Source organism: Mustela nivalis, assembly GCF_964662115.1.
Source record: "Mustela nivalis genome assembly, chromosome: 10".
Taxonomy (NCBI): domain Eukaryota; kingdom Metazoa; phylum Chordata; class Mammalia; order Carnivora; family Mustelidae; genus Mustela; species Mustela nivalis.
Genome location: NC_139029.1, coordinates 44,185,264 through 44,200,988, shown reverse-complemented (window position 1 = coordinate 44,200,988; position 15,725 = coordinate 44,185,264). Strand labels below are relative to the sequence as shown.

The window sequence follows — 15,725 nt, the reverse complement described above, 5'->3', positions numbered from 1 at the left end:
CGTATTTTAATTTAGAGTCAACATAAGCTTCTTCTCATCTATCATCTCTTTTGATCTTGTGAGATAGATATTATCCTCTCTGTTTTATACATAAGACATCTGAGGTTCATAGAAGTTAAGGGATTTGCCCCGGAACCTTCATTTAACCTGTGTTAAGCCCAAAATTTCAAACCTCAGTCTCCGGACGTCCAGTGTCTGATAAGACATAGTTTAATGCTTAATTATCTTCTTTTTTGTATCTCTGTTTAATTTATCTTGGTTGCCCAATGAGATTTTAAGCCCTTACTGGTAAGTTCCTGCCCAGTACCCACACATCATTGACTTACAAAGTAGTCAGCTTTCAGAGTCCTTGGGCAAAAGGATGGTGGTTGAAACTCCCGGAGGGGATGGGCTCTCTCAGAGACGATGCCTGGAGGGCTAATTTCAGAGCTCTAAATACGTCAGCTGGGGTCCTCTAAGACGCAGAGCCTACCCTGGCTAGGTGAGATGAGAACACTTTAATGAAAGAGCCACTTAGAAAGGGTAGGTAAGGGGTGCCTGGGTGGCTCAGTGGGTTAAGCCTCTGCCTTTGGCTCAGTTCATGATCCCAGAGTCCTGGGATCGAGCCCCACATAGGGCTCTCTGTTCGGCAGGGAGCCTGCTTCCGTTCCTCTCTCTCTCTCTCTGCCTGCCTCTCTGGCTACTTGTGATCTCTGTCTGTCAAATTAGAAAAAAAAAAAAAAAAAGGAAAGAAAAGAAAGAAAAAAAAAAAAAGAAAGGGTAGGTAAGGCTAAGTAAGGGAACTAGGGATGGTGATGCTCTCAGGAACCTGCAACAGTAGAAAGCAGCCACCACCCTGGGAGGAAATATATTCAATGAAACCCAAAGAGAGCAGGATTGAGGAGGAAGCCTACTCCCTCCCCAAGCGAAAGTATAGGCACTGCCAGAGCTGTAGGACAAGGAAGGAAAGGATGTGTTCAGAATACCCTGAGCTCTCTCCTCAACCACCCTCTGGTCTCCCGCCCGTCTTGCCCTGGTGGAACCCAACTGGAATCCAGAGGACAGGAAGCCCGGAGGACCAGGGATTGAAGTCCACAGGGGCCAGGCTCTGAGCACAAAGCAGAGGAGAAGAGAATACTTAAATTCTTTTTTTTTTTTTAACTGGGAAAAGTGAAATTTGGGATTAGTTTTTTTCCAAGGCTTCTATAGCTAATAATTGGGATGGTTGGAATTAGAGACCATTTTTTTGTTGGTGGTTTTATTTATTTTTTTTTTTCATCATAGAATGTTCTGCAATAGCACTGCAGGTTTTCAGCCATCCATGCCCGAAACCTGTTGTGTTTTCCTACCTGCTTTTCAGCATCCACTGAGATCACAGCCATCCCACTATGTGCATGCACTGTGCGGGTAGGGTTTCTCAGAGCCCTCTCCTGTGCTTCCCCTTATCTCATCCTCAGGGGACCCGTAGCTGGACAGGGCAGCCTGTTAATCCTGCCTGACGCATCTGACCCTTTGTATGTCACTTCCTTCCTGGGGATGTTTGTGTCCATCATTTCACAAGCATCTGGCACATGGCATTGCTTCATAGTATGAATGTTAGTACCTATAATAACGATAACTGTTACTCACCCAGCTCTCCCGCCATGTGACACACTGTGCTAAGTGCTGATGCGTGTAACTGTTCTCAATAGCTGAACACCCTTATGAGGTAGGAAATGTGATTATTCTCATTTAAACGTCCCCTTCACTGTGGAGTCTGGGAGCCGATGGTTCCACCTGGCTGTTTGTAGAACATTTTTGACGTATCTATAGTATATTGCGTAGTCATTTCTTTCTTTCTTTTTTTTTTTTAAATCTATGTTTCTCCCCAAAAAAGCTCTTAAGCAAGGTTATAATAGAAGGAAGCCCAACATAGGAATCTGAAAGATTCCCGGTTGACTTTTCTCTCCACCTTATTAGTTCCTTGAGGTTTCAGGAGGTCACTTCAACCCCTGGCCTTATGTTTCCTTATATGTAAACTAAGAGAGATGATTTTTCACTTTCTAGGATTAGGGCATGGGCTACGTTATATGACAGGGAAGAGAACCTGTAGCACGTAAGAGTAGGTCCCCAAGAAAATGCTTGACTGTATTTTCCAGATTTCTAGCAGTGACTGAGGTGACTAATGTGAGGCACAGAGACCCGAAAGGCACCTACTGCCACATCTTCTGACCACCCCCTCCCTCCTCACCCCCGCCCCCGTCACCCCCTTGCCCAGTCCGAGATGTCTCCTGGACCTCTGCTGGTTCTGCATCCCGGCACTGAATAATCTTGTGGGGAGATGAGACCGTGAGGCATGCCGTCTGCTGGCAAACTTGCATGGCCTTAGCGTAATTTTTCAGAGCTTGACTCGAAGTCCTGTCTCACAGGAGAAACATGCTTGATAAAATTAGAGTTTTATTTCCCCAAAGACAGCCCTGCACGGATAGTCCTTCCCTCTTTCATTTGTCATGGAACACCACCCGCAGCAGCCCCAAGCAGGAATGCTCCTGGAACACATGTGTGGGCTCTTTCCATTCCGTCCATTCCCTCGAGTGTACAGCTGCATTTTGCTGTTAGAGGCGGCAGTGATTCAGGGAGCAGAGACTGTGAGGACTGCTTCCAGGACAGAGACGTTGGAGCAGCTCTCCTTGAGCGGAGGTGCCGCCCTCTCCCCACCAAGGACGGTGATGTCCTAAGAAGAGTTAAACAAGAAGGAAGGCCTCCCTGTTCCTTTGACCCAGTCCCTCCAGCCCTTCCCTTTATGACGGAGATACTTCTCGTTCTCTTTCTGTGTTACGTCTAGAGATCGGAAGTTGGAGGTCCAGCTACAGATAGGTAGCCGCATCAGGTGTTTGATTCCAAATCCAGCTAAGAACCCAGAATTCAAGGTGAAGATTCCCAGGGTTCAATGTCTGGCGGGCCCACTCCCTGAGGCAGGGAGAGTCACTTCCTCTTTCCCCTGCTGACTTGAGGCTGCGCGCCATTCTCAGTACTGGGCACGTAGGATGGATTAAAAAGAGTTCCTGGCACAAATGAGCTTTTGTTCTACTGGGCAAAGGCAGACGGTCACCAGATGAACCAATAAGTATGTCAGATGGCAGTAAGGACCGTGAGGCAAAGGGAACCAAGGAGGTGCAAAGGGGGCGGGGTTCGGAGACCATGTCCCCAAAAAGATGGCTTTAGAAATAAGAATTACAGAATTTTGCAGCCCTGGGGCTGTAAAAACCTACTTTGGCCATTCTCCCCATGTTCCTTAGAATCTCCCCTCAGTGAATTCACAGAAAAGTAAACTGCACATTGAGGACTCTAGAAACCTCTGGTTAAGCAGGACCGTTACAGAGACAGAGGACTTCGCTTTGGGGGATGAGTCACTCTCTTCAACTTTTGAGAGGACAGGCAGTGCCAGAGGGTTTTCTGGTCACTGAGCAGCGGTCCTGAGGGACCGAAAGAGCAACACTGGGGAGGGTTACCTGGAGAGGTTTTTGGCTTGCTGGACAGAAGCCACCATGGGAAGGATTAGGTGCCCCCTGCAGCAGAAGTCTGGAGAGCTGAGTTGCAGGCTTAGCTCTCCGCCAGCCCCCTATGCCGCCTCAGCACAGCCAACCCCTGCCTCATAGACATCACTTTCCTCACTTGTCAGCAGGAAATGTGGAGGACTTTTCTAGCTCTGACATTCTGTCTGTCTGCAAGGATGTAACTGGCACTCAAGAATGAATGGGTGACTCGGGAGGGAGTGGATTTCCTGCTAGTAGGTCCCCAGGAACCAGAGCACAGAGTTTTAGGGACAGTCATTCATTTACTAGAAGAGGTTAACTATTGTGACATCCCTGTAGTGTTGCAGGCACCGTACTGGGTACTTGATACGAATTTTCATTTAATTCTCTCCCCATGCAAAGATAGTGTTTACACTTGAGGAAGTGGCAGTGAGAATTAAGTCATTTGCCCAAGATCACGGAGAGCCAGGAGCATAAACCAGCCATCTGGATTGCACAGAGCGTTGCTGGTACCCACAGTGAGGATAACCAAACAGCCTCAAAGGGGGGTCCCCCGTCCCTGTGTCTTCTGGTCATCCCTGTTCTGAATACTGCTGCTTCTCTGACACTGGGGTCGTGAACATGCTCTTCTGACACGAGCACAGATGACTTTTATCTTCCAGAAACATGACATCATGCTGATTTTCAACTTTTCTACTCCTAGAAGCTCAGAACTATAACTGCTGATAAGTGGACTTGATCTTGCACTCAGGGCAGTCTGATAGCAAAGACGGGGTTAGAAGCTCCAAAACACTTAATGCAGATCTCTTGTCCTCACCCTCTGAGTGACACTCTCATAGGAAGCCCATGCTTCCCTGTCACTGGCCACCACAAAAGCTAGTTTAAAAAGCAAGTGTCTTCGCCCTTAACTTACATCCTATCAACTGTGGGAGATCTCTGGATAGCACATTCATCCTGCAAGAATGACAGAGTGCCTCTTCCCTCCAGAGACTGTCCTGGGCACCCAGGATAGAGCAGTGAGCAGAGCGACACCCCTGCCAATTGTGATGTTTGCCTTCTAACTGACTCAGATACGTAGCTTTGGTTTAGAAAAAGTTTGGAAAAGTGGGGAGACAGGGGCATTGATCAATGGGATGTGTTTGCTAGGTACCTTCCTACTGAAAAGGATAAAGGAAAACAGAAAACTTGTGTGGGTAAAAAACTGCAAACCATAAGCATGTAACTCTGGTGATCGTATTTTTTCCAGACAAAAGGAGACATGCAGTCTGGCCGTGGTTTTTATTTTCTTTCTACTCTCTAAAATTGATTATGGTGAAAACTGTCTCCAGAAGTAAAGATAAAATCACATTTAGGAATATATTCTGTGACTCCTCTTTATTTAATAGGTTGAAACCATATACAGTATGAAGGCCAGCAACATATTATTAATAAGAGGATCCTATTGTATTTATCTTAGGGTCTTGGATTCTGAGCCAATATCTAGCCATAAAGGAGGCGTTCTGTAAATCTTAGGTAGTCATGTGAATCAGTATCCAGGTGTCTGTTGATACAGTGTTAGATATAATGTTAGGGTACCCGTTACCCTACAATATCAAGAAGGGGCCAGCACACCGCGGAGGGAAGCATGGAAAGGGCAAGTGTGAGAGAGAGCAGTGAGAGAGAGAGTGGTTGGTGGTATTGGTGGGTGGTATCTGACTACCACCGGGACTGGAGGGAATCTTCAAACGTACACTCTCAAGTAAAAACCGTGTCCTTCTTTCAACAGGGCGTTGTTGCTGGCGCACGTTCCAAAGGAGAACACAAACAGAAAATCTTTTTAACCATCTCCTTTGGAGGTATCAAAATCTTTGACGAGAAGACAGGGGTAAGTAAAAGAATCACATGGCATGATGAAATTGAATCCATTGACAGATGTGCCCTTAAAAGCCTGTCCTCTCTGGGCAGGAATATCAAACAAGCATAAAAACACATAAAGCGACTGACAAACTTGATCAACTGTGATTGTCCATCAAAGGGAGGCTCTTCCCTGACTTGGCCACAGTGTTTCTAACGGTGTGATTGTGATAAAAGTGTTACACAGGCCAGGAATCTAGCGGGAGACTGATGAGCTTTGAAGCCCGGTGGGTGATGTGACAGCTGAAGTTAAATTTCTTTGTGTGTTGGCAACTTTAATGACATGCATCCTAGAGGGAGATGCATGAATGTCTTTTGACTTGGTCAGAGCCTCTAGAGTCTCCTGAGTTTAGCCTGTGCCACCTTGCAATTGCTTTAATCGCAGAGAATGGAGTTTTCAATCTTGGGAAAATCTGTCACCGCATGACCAGGAAATGTCAGGGCTGATGTGTTTGTTGAACCTGCCAAGGAAGTGGTTTGTGTTTTTATCACCCCCCCCAGCAGCAATTAGCTCGCACGCTCATCCCCAGGGCTGCCTGACATTGGTGGTGTCCTGTTCACTGACGATAAGGGAAAAACAGAAAAATATTCTGCGCTCTGTTTGGTCCAGAGAAACAGGAGTCAGATGGACGTGGTTTGTTCTTTTTATTCCTTCCGTGTTTTACAGCTTATAAAATACTTTATATATATCACCTCCCTTGTACTTCCCAAGTTAATTTTCAAATGCTGTAGGCACCTCCAGACTCAACCAGCAAAGTTACTCAACCTTAGTCGTTTTGCATTATATTTTCTACACTTTATTCTGACTCGTATTGGGATCCCATATGGGTAGGAGGATGATAATTTAATGGTAAAAATGGTTTTGAAGAGAAGTTATTTTTGAATAATTAGTGATAGGATAGATATTTGTCTGCCCAGATTCATAGCAGCATTATTCACAGTGACCAAAAGGTGGAAACCATCATTGGATGAGTGGTTACAGAAAATGTGGTGCCTGCCTCCCATGGAATATGAGTCCACAGAAAAAGGAAGAAAGTTCTGACCCATGCTATTACATGAAGGAAACTTGAAGACAAGCAAAGTGAAACAAGCCAGTTATAAAAAGGCAAATTCTGTAGGATTGCACTTCTATAACGTATCTAGAGACATGAAATTCAGAGAGACAAAAGTGGAACAGTGGTGATGAGGGCCTGTGGCAGGGGATGGGGGGCATGTGATGAAGTGTGAGTGTTTACTGAGTATAGAGTTACCATTTGGGAAGAGGAAAATGGAGTTTGTGATGGATTGGAGGAGGCTCACTGTATAACGCTGTTCATGCATTTCATATCCCTGAACTCTATGCCAAGAAATACTTAGAATGGTAAATTTATAGTTATGTGAAGTTTACCACTATAAAAAAGCTCTTGGTGATAACTCCCCTTCATGGGGTACCTACTGTGTACTAACGTGCATATCAGTCATGTTACATACATGATTCAGTTTTGCCCTCACAGCAGTCTTATGGGAAAAACAATAACAACAATTAATTCATCAAGCACATAATATGTGCCAGGCATTATTGTCAACCCTTTGTAAATACCAATTCTGTTAACCCTCACGACAGCCCTGTGAGGTAGATGGCAGTACCCTCTCAAGTTTATAGCTGGAGATACTGAGGAGAGAAACAAAGTCATAATTTATTGAAGGTAAGTGGTGGTTGGAGACAGGATTAGAATCCAGGTTAGTCTGACTCGTGAATCTTCTAACTCAGCCTTGATCCTTGTTATCGCTCAGGATAAGTGACCTTGCCAAGGTTATTAAGCAAATAGGAGGCAAAACTGGGATTTAGCCCAAAATATTGTCAGGGCAGTTGAGCTCTCTATGGTCAAGAGAGGTGAGCCTACCTGGGGATGCTTTGGGAGAAGGGAGTTTAGAATGAGGGCACGAGCACCGGGAATAAAGGAGCTTGACCACCACAAGAAGTAAGAGCCTAATGAAAGCCTCCCCTGCCTTAATAAAAGGACTGTTTCTGAAACCGGGGAAGTTTTTCCTTCTCTTGGGGAGACTACAATTTGGAGACCTGTGTTTGGTCTTGAACCTCACACTTGAGAAAGGACACAGGCAAATCAGAGTGTCCTGATGCGGGGGTCCAAGGCCACTGGAAGACTAGAAACTATGTTGAACCCAGACTTCTTGGCACAGGTGTAGCCTCCTGAGCTGCACACAGGAGGCAGAGAGGTGTGGGCTTGTAGAAATGGGTAGGATGTCATTGGTTCCCTTAACATCTTAATTGGAGGGAGACCAGTAATGTGGATCGAGCCTAACTGAGAGATTTATATGCCTAAATACTATGTCATCGTCTCTCTGGTCTACCTGCCACCATGACAGCTGACATAACCGAAGGAGTAGGAGTGAGGTGGAGTATCAGATACTTTATCTTGTCCCGGAGCCATGTTTTTGGGCACTGCTGTTCCATTATGTAACCCACTGTTAGATAAGCTGTGCCTAGGGGATCGTTAAAATCCCCATCACCGAACTATAACTCATGAGGGGAGGTGTTTTATATTAACTGAGATGTAAATCCTCAGTCAAGGGTAGCTAACCTGGCCCCAAAGAAAGATACACCAAACTCTCTCATGCTGTTTTTGATTCTTCAGCTGGACACAAAAGAGAACAACAGTAACATCATTATTTTAGCTCAAAGCATTTGACTTTGGGGTGGGGAAAGAGTCTGATCCCTGGTGGAGAATCAGGGAGAAGGCAGAGTTAGAGGTTTTCTGTTTGGCTTACTTCACTCTAGTTCTATTTGATTCACATTGGGCCCTGGTAGCATCCGGCTTCTGCAACCTGAGTTTGTTAATATGTCTTGACCCAAGTCTAGGGAAAGCTAGTAGAAGAGGTTGAAGGTGTAAAAGCATAAAGCAGAGACAGCAGAAGGCAGGACACCCCCTATTAATAGCGTTCATCTCTCCCAAGAGTTGTGTGGTAGCAGAAGGAGCTGACTTGTTCTGTGTGACCCAACAGACAGAACCAAGATCGGGGGATACAAGTTTCATTGAAGCAGTACGGGTTTATGAGGAGGAGGAATTTTCTACCAGTTAGATGGACCACCTTCTGTGCTAGCGAGTTCCCCATCACTTAGGAGTGTCCAAACCGCAACCACATGATGGAAAAATTCTGGAAGGGAGTCAAGTAGAGGATGAAGTATTGAGCAAAGTCACATCGAAGTTGAATCCTGAGACTAGATTTAAAAATCTGTTTCTTCCTTAAAGTCATCCCTGTTGATGTGATTTATCTTCAGACAGATGGGGGTTTTTCAACCTCCATTGGAGTTTATGAGCAGCAACAGTTTACTAAACCTTTGTTGTCGCCCAGCAGGGGACCAGCTGAATTGTGCAGGATAAGAGTTTAAGTGAAGTATTTTGTCCTACATATCAAGGAAATGGAAAGCTGGGGTTTTGTCATTCGGAATGACAAATTTTAGTTGTTTATCATATCTCAAGTACTCTGAAGCTTGACTGTGTTTTTTTTTTTTTCAAACCAAAAAAAGAAACATTTGCAGAACGTGACAATAGCTAGAATTTTAAAATCCAAAAGCTGTCAAAAGTGTTTTGATCCCAATTAAAGAGACCCTTTGCAGCAATTTACACCTTGTCTGGAATTTCAAAGGGTTCTTGATCCCAATCCTTACATGAGTAAATTCTGTTTTATTATTAGCATATTGCAGGGAATAAATCAATATTGAAAAGCTGTTCATATTTTCAGATAGCTAGATATTGATAATGTGTCAGAGAGATCAGTGTGAATGCAGAAAATGTCATATATAAACTCATTGTTACTGGTAATAGTAGGAGCTATAGCAAATCAGGAGTGGATGTGATTTCATATCAATGTCACTCGGGCCTCAAATCAGACAGGAGTGAAGTCATCTTCCTTGTGCGGATAAAGAAACTGAGATTTTGGGAGCATCTCTCTCTAACTTGGCTGTGGACTCAGAACAAACCTTCAATTTCAAATCTTCTGTCTTTCCAGGGGAAACTCATTGACTTCTCTCTTGATGTGCAGTTTTATTCCATAGAATTGCTATAGTTTTTTGCCTTTAAAAAAATCATAAATATTGCAGGACCCTGACAATAAGTCTGTTTCTCAAGACAGAGGGCAGTCTGCATCTTTTCAAGATGATGTAATATCTTGTTGCCATAATCACATGTAAATACTGCTTGTTCATTTGGTTTCGCCAGCCCTGATGTAGTACTGCTATATGTACCCTCTGAAGTACGTTACAATTCTGGGAAATAGGTGCTATTGTTATCATCATTTCACAGCTGAGAAAACTGAAATCCAAATTAAGTCCCATAGTAAATTAAGAAGCCAGAGCTGAGCATCAACCCTAGGCAGTCTGGTCCAGAAGCCCTGATGCTAGTCAGATAGCACTCCTAAAACATACCTGCTTTAGTCTGTTTGGATGCTCTAATAAAAATACCATAGAGGATTCAGCTTATAAATAACAAACACTTCTTTCCAACAGTTCTGGAGCTGGGGAGTCAAATACCATGGCCCCAGCAAATTTGTTTGTCTGGAGGGGAGAGCCTACTTCCTTAGAGTCGGTGTCTTCTTGCTGCATGTCCTCACATGGTGGAAGGGGTCAGGATGCTTTCTAGCACCTCTATTATCCCGACACTAATCCCATTCAAAAAGGGCTCCACTCTTGGGACCTCATTACCTCCCCAAGGCCCCACCTCCTAATACCATCCCCTTGAGGGCTAGAATTTCAACATGTGAAATTGGAGGGGCAGGGAGACAAACATTCAGAACTTAGGAATGCCAAATTTTATAAATGATGTGCTTTTATATATACTAGAGCAGACTCAGTATTCTCTCCGTTTTATTGTCACCATTACTCATTTTCATGCCGATGACCTTTCCTGAGGGAAGGTACAAGGAGGAGAGTCAGCACTGGAACTATCTTGCAGATGGAATCTGGCCGTGTAATCAGTATATGGTTGGGCAAGAACAGATCGGATGCCCCTTCTGTGCCACGTGATGCCCCGTTTCCCTGGGGATTCAAAGAGGAATGAGACGTGGTCCTTGCCCCTGAGCTGTTCACAGTCTGGTTTCACCAGACTCACAAAATGGACTGACAGTTGCTAAGATCCAGGTGTGAATGGAGTTGTCAGGATTCAGGGGATCAAGACCAAGCTTTGCCTAGTATATTCAGGAATTTTCCACAGAAAAGGGCACACTGACATGGTAGTGGAGGAGTGAGCTAGAGAGGAACAGATAAGCGAGTCAGGGAAGAAAAAACACTATTTCCAAATGCACGGAGGTTTTAAAGAGAAAGATTTGTGTGTTCATTCTTCTCTGCAGAAAGTATTTCTTGAGCACTTCTGTAAACATGCCAATGAGCAAGGCTGTATCTTTTTGTTTGTCACTGTTGTCTATCTAGTTAGCACAATGACTTCCACATAGTAGGTGCTCAGTAACACTGCACAAAAAAATAAATTGACTTCGTGATTAAGAATCAGCAAATGTATGCAGAATTACTAGGGCATAGCAGGGGAGAGGTGCAGAGCAACCCAGGATTGAACGTTATCTCTCGTCGTAGAGGGCTAATGATGTTTTAAATGCAATGGTTGCTCGTAAATTTCAGGGCTAATTTAATAATGTTCTCTTCAGTGAAAACCAGATGTCCCTTTTCTTGTATCCCATCAAAAACAGGACTGTGCTTCCTTCAGTTTGAACTGGATATTTTGAGTGAGGCTTGAGGAGAGCAGTTCAGGAAGAGGAAGGAAGGTGGGCCTGGGGAGGGGAGACAGGGAAGAAGACGAAGGGGCCGTAGAGCATAGTGGTGGGACCTGGGAGTCTCTGGGGCATCCCCGTCAGGCTGGGAACCACTGAAACACGACACACAGTTCTCCCAAGACTACTTATGAACTAAGCAGGTCAGTGTGGTTTCCAGCATGCTCTTGTGTGTCCTGTCTCACTGGCCACCCAGCAGTTCTGGAGGGTTTTACTGTTGTCTTTTACAGATGAGTCTATTAAAGGTACAGGGGGCATGAATGGCTTGCCCAAGGCTATTATGTGTAGGAATGGAATTCAAGCTCACATTTTATAGAGCCTGAGCTTGATTCTTTACTTCATTGTTTCTTTCCTTGTGCTGGATGTTTTGGAACTTTATATCAACAATATGTGGTTACAGCTTTTGGGAGAAAGGGTCCTAATGCACCTATTCATTTATTAAGGACCAAGGATGCTAGACATGCTAAGGAGTATAGGGTGTTTCCTGTGCTATACAACTTTCACATGTCTCACTAGACATTCGTGTAGATTAACAAACCTCTTTATAATGAACTGAATCTAAAACCTAACTCTGCATACAAGTAAAGTATATCCATAATACTGAATTTTCAAGAAATGCAACTGAACTACAAGAGGGGAGTACTTGGTTTTGTCAGACCCCCATTAAGAGCTGTTCACCATTTTGGAAATCCATACCACGTGATACTCTTCAGGTTTGAGTTAACCAGCATGGCGCTGGTTTGCCGGTATCATGGTACCTGTCATGTTCGGTGTAACTTGACTCATTTGACCTTTCTTAAAAATGTAAGATGATGTGGGAAAGAGCATCCACAGTATTGAACTGAACATTTCTTAAACCCAAATTTATTCATTGTAAGAAAATTTAAACATGTAACAGTGTCCTTATGTTCTGTTGTAGTCGTAACTAAGCGTCTATTTATAGACATTTCACATTATTTTTTTTTGTCTGAAATCATCTGTTATTTCTTTATGTTACAATTAGGACATTTTGATGTGCTACAACTTTATGTTTGTGGGTAGATTATATGATCATTTGCAGGCAATAAGGGAAGACATACAAAATATTTGCTATAAAAAGAAGGTGTTTGACAAGAAAAGATTAAGAATGCCTGTTTAGATGAGGCCACAATTTTCATAAGTTCATTCATTCATTCATTTACTCATTCATTCATTCTACAAGTGCTTTTTAAGTGAAAGGGGTATTCTAGTTGGTGGATAGGGATGAATCATCCTGAAACCATTCCTTTGTTGAACTTCTGGACCTCATTTTCAAGGTCTTGTAATGTCCACAGTAATACCAACAGTTAAATAACTAAAAACTCAAGGCAAGAATAATGAATATCGTAAGAGAAAGATGAAAATTATGACAGTTTAAGAAATTATTTCTTCTATCTGAAAAAATATGGAATGATTTAGGAAGAAAGAACTAACCCTTGAAAAATGGACACGATGTGAAGTTGGGGGTATTGGAAGACCAGCGTCCAGGCAAAGGGAGTTATTGAGAGTGTTTACTAAGCCTGTATAGTGGGAAAGTCAGGAAGGAGGGCAGGCATGGGAAAAAGTGAGATGTCTATTATTCTGGATCTGAGGATGGGTAATAGCTATCAGTGTGAGAGAAAACAGAGAAGATAGGCAGGGGCCAGATCATAAAGCCCAGAATGTCAGACAGAAGGGTTTTGGTTGAACCATGCCCATTATAGGTCAGATCCTATTCAATGTGCAGAGAAGTAGTTACAGTGACTATAAGGCCTCCCTTAGTTCTTAAGATGCCTTTGTGCAAATCAGGAGCAGGTCTTTTTCTTTAAGAGTCATTGCCTTTTGTTGGGAAATTGTTGTGATACATTTTTGATAACTGCTGTGTGTCTCATTCCCATGGAAGCTGTGCAGTGTATACCCTGCCCAACTGTATGTGGCAGACACGCGGGTATCATCAATGGATGAGTGGAAGGCTGGAGCTACCACATCATGTCATTTGCTGTGCAAACCACACACTGCCCAGCTTAATGATTTTTCTCAAGGCAGCCCTTCCACCCTGAATGTCCTTTGCCCTGTTTTACACAGTAAATACCTCATTTTTCAAGGTCTTGTAATGTCCACAGTAATACCAACAGTTAAATTTATTAAGACCTTTCTCGGGCAAAGTGCTTCCTTCGACCAAGTGCTTTACGCATTTCTTCCTGCCTACAGGATTCATGTCGAGTCTTTCAGAATCCACAGCCCACACTCCTCGCCAGTCTGGTACAGGCACCAGAGAGTGGATGGAGTGGAAGGAACATGGACTCAAGATCCAGACTATCATGGATTTACTCTTGATTAGTTGCATAATTGTAAAATAATTTTTTCTTAAAGACCTTGTGCCTCCTTTACTTATCTTTAAGATGGGAATAATGAAAGTACCTATGTCTTAGGGATGGGGTAAGATTAAATGAGGATTTAATCCCTTACGACTGAGAATAGTGGTTGGTATGTACAAAGCTCTAGATGTCAAATGATTTTATATCATTACCTATATTGTCCCTCTTTGGTACAGACCTTCTTAGGTCCTCTTAGCAGAATGAAGAAATCCTTTTGTAATGTTCCTGCAGCATCCTCTGCTCTCCTTCGTCATAGCAGACCGACACACTCCACGAGGTGCCCTGACTCACCCATTGCTGTATCTTCAGGATCTCTCATAGGCCCTGGCGTGCGGCAGAAATGCTAGTTGGACACTGAAGGAAGGAGGGAAGGCAATCAGGGAGCCGTAGAACAAAAGAGAAGGAAGAAAGTTATAAGGAAATACTGAATAAGTCAATTTATAATGAAATGCTGATCATCTGGGCCAGACCTTGGAGCCAAAAATGCTCATTTTGCCATGCAGGCATTGTTCCGGGAAAGAACAATGTACATGGTTCAGAGTTAACCCAGCTCTGGGATGTCCTGGGTGGACCGTGCCTTGTGCAGTGACTAACCTACTCATTTGCAAATGAAGAAACCTAGAACCTAAAAAGAAGTGGTGGCGGACTCCTCTCCCCCACCTCCACCCCTTGCAAATCACAAGTGAGGGGCCCAGGATCGAACACCCCTCGGGGCTCCCCCAAGTCACTCTCTGATGCTCACAAAACAGGAAATAGGCAGCTTCTTCTTCCATCCTTAGGCTTCCTTATTTTGCCTTTCTCTGCTCCTACTGTCTCTGTCTCCACTCTCTCTCCCTGCCTCCCAGGCTCCCTGGCGCCTGACAGCAGCCCCAGATGCATTTTAATATCAAAGAGGCTGAACATCTAAGGGGGAAAAATTAGGTCTCTGTATGTTTAGTGTCTTGTTGGATGATGCTGGATTTTAATTTATCACAATAAAGAATCCATTTATATAGCTCAAAACCAACATATTTTTAGAAATTGGTACTATGAGGAAGCTGCCTTGGGATGATCATTTTGACAGGGTGTAATTCACGATGGGGGGGAGGGTGGCGGGAAGGATGTCCCTATTACCCTGGAAAGTGAAACCGTGAATGTTTTCAACCAGATCTGGTAAATCAGAAATGTAGTATCTTTCCCTTAATGAATCATTTTTATCAATTTTGGTCTTTCAGGAGGTAAAGAGGTCATGTTTTCTTTGCTAGCTGCTTTGACATGCTGGGTATCATTTCTTTCAATCCCCTAAGGACTCAACCAAGGAAGTATTATTATTCCCATTAAACAGATGAGAAAGCTGAGACCCCGAGAGGTGAAGGGACTTGCCCAAGGCCAAATATCCAACCAGTTACCCAGCTGGGAACTGCCCCCCAGCATGGCACAGTGGCCAGGCCCATGTTCTTTCTGGTTCCTGGTGGTAGCATCTCTCTCTTTCAAGGGTCAAGTGGCCAGTCTTTGCTCTCCAGCAGGGAAGTCAGACTGTGTTTAGGGATGTCATCATGTAGACCGGACCTGTGATGGAACGTTTATCAGCTACACGTTGGACTTCTGAAGGGGTTTGTGAGCCAATGGTCTCAAAGCCGCAGAGCCTAAATAAGCCGGGTGACCTTGGGCGTGGCTCATCTGCTCGCTCCCTGGGACTCCATCTCCTCAGATCATGGTCATTCCCCAGATTTTTTTATTATAGGTCCAGAGAGCAAACATGGTGTGCCAGCGTGGGCTCTGGCAACGATTTCATTTTGCCATGGGACCGTGAGGGCCACCTCACACAACATGCAAATGAAGGCATTTGGCTGAGTTCCCATAAAACTTTATTTGTCAAAATATGTATCTAGCTCGTGAGCTGGACTTCACTGACTCCGTCGTGAATGAATATTAAAGAGTCTTCTCACTTTCTCATTCTGTGCTCTGATGAGCCCAGTGGGAGAGCAGGCTGAGCCCAAGCTGAAGATCTCAGGTTCTTCCTCTCTCGGCCCTCTGTTCCCTGCCCATTGGGATGGATGCAGAAGTGGGTTTTTGTTTTGTTTTTGATAAACTTCGAAGCTAAATATTCGGCTCTAAGGAATTATATTACTTCTTTCTACCATTTGTTGAGGACAAATTGCAGACACTGTACAAAGTGCTTCCCATAGATTTTTCTTATTGGATT

At 44.0% G+C, this 15,725-nt stretch overlaps 1 protein-coding gene across 3 annotated transcripts in view; it reads left to right on the top strand.

Moving 5' to 3' along the window:
• The window catches only part of DAB1 (DAB adaptor protein 1), a 1,133,179-nt gene that overhangs the window by 991,350 nt on the left and 126,104 nt on the right, over nucleotides 1–15,725 (top strand). For all 3 annotated transcript variants that reach the window (XM_082688114.1, XM_082688113.1, XM_082688115.1), the window contains exon 7: nucleotides 5,260–5,358. In XM_082688114.1, coding sequence (XP_082544240.1) covers nucleotides 5,260–5,358 — 99 coding nt within the window. The remainder of the gene's footprint in view (nucleotides 1–5,259; nucleotides 5,359–15,725) is intronic.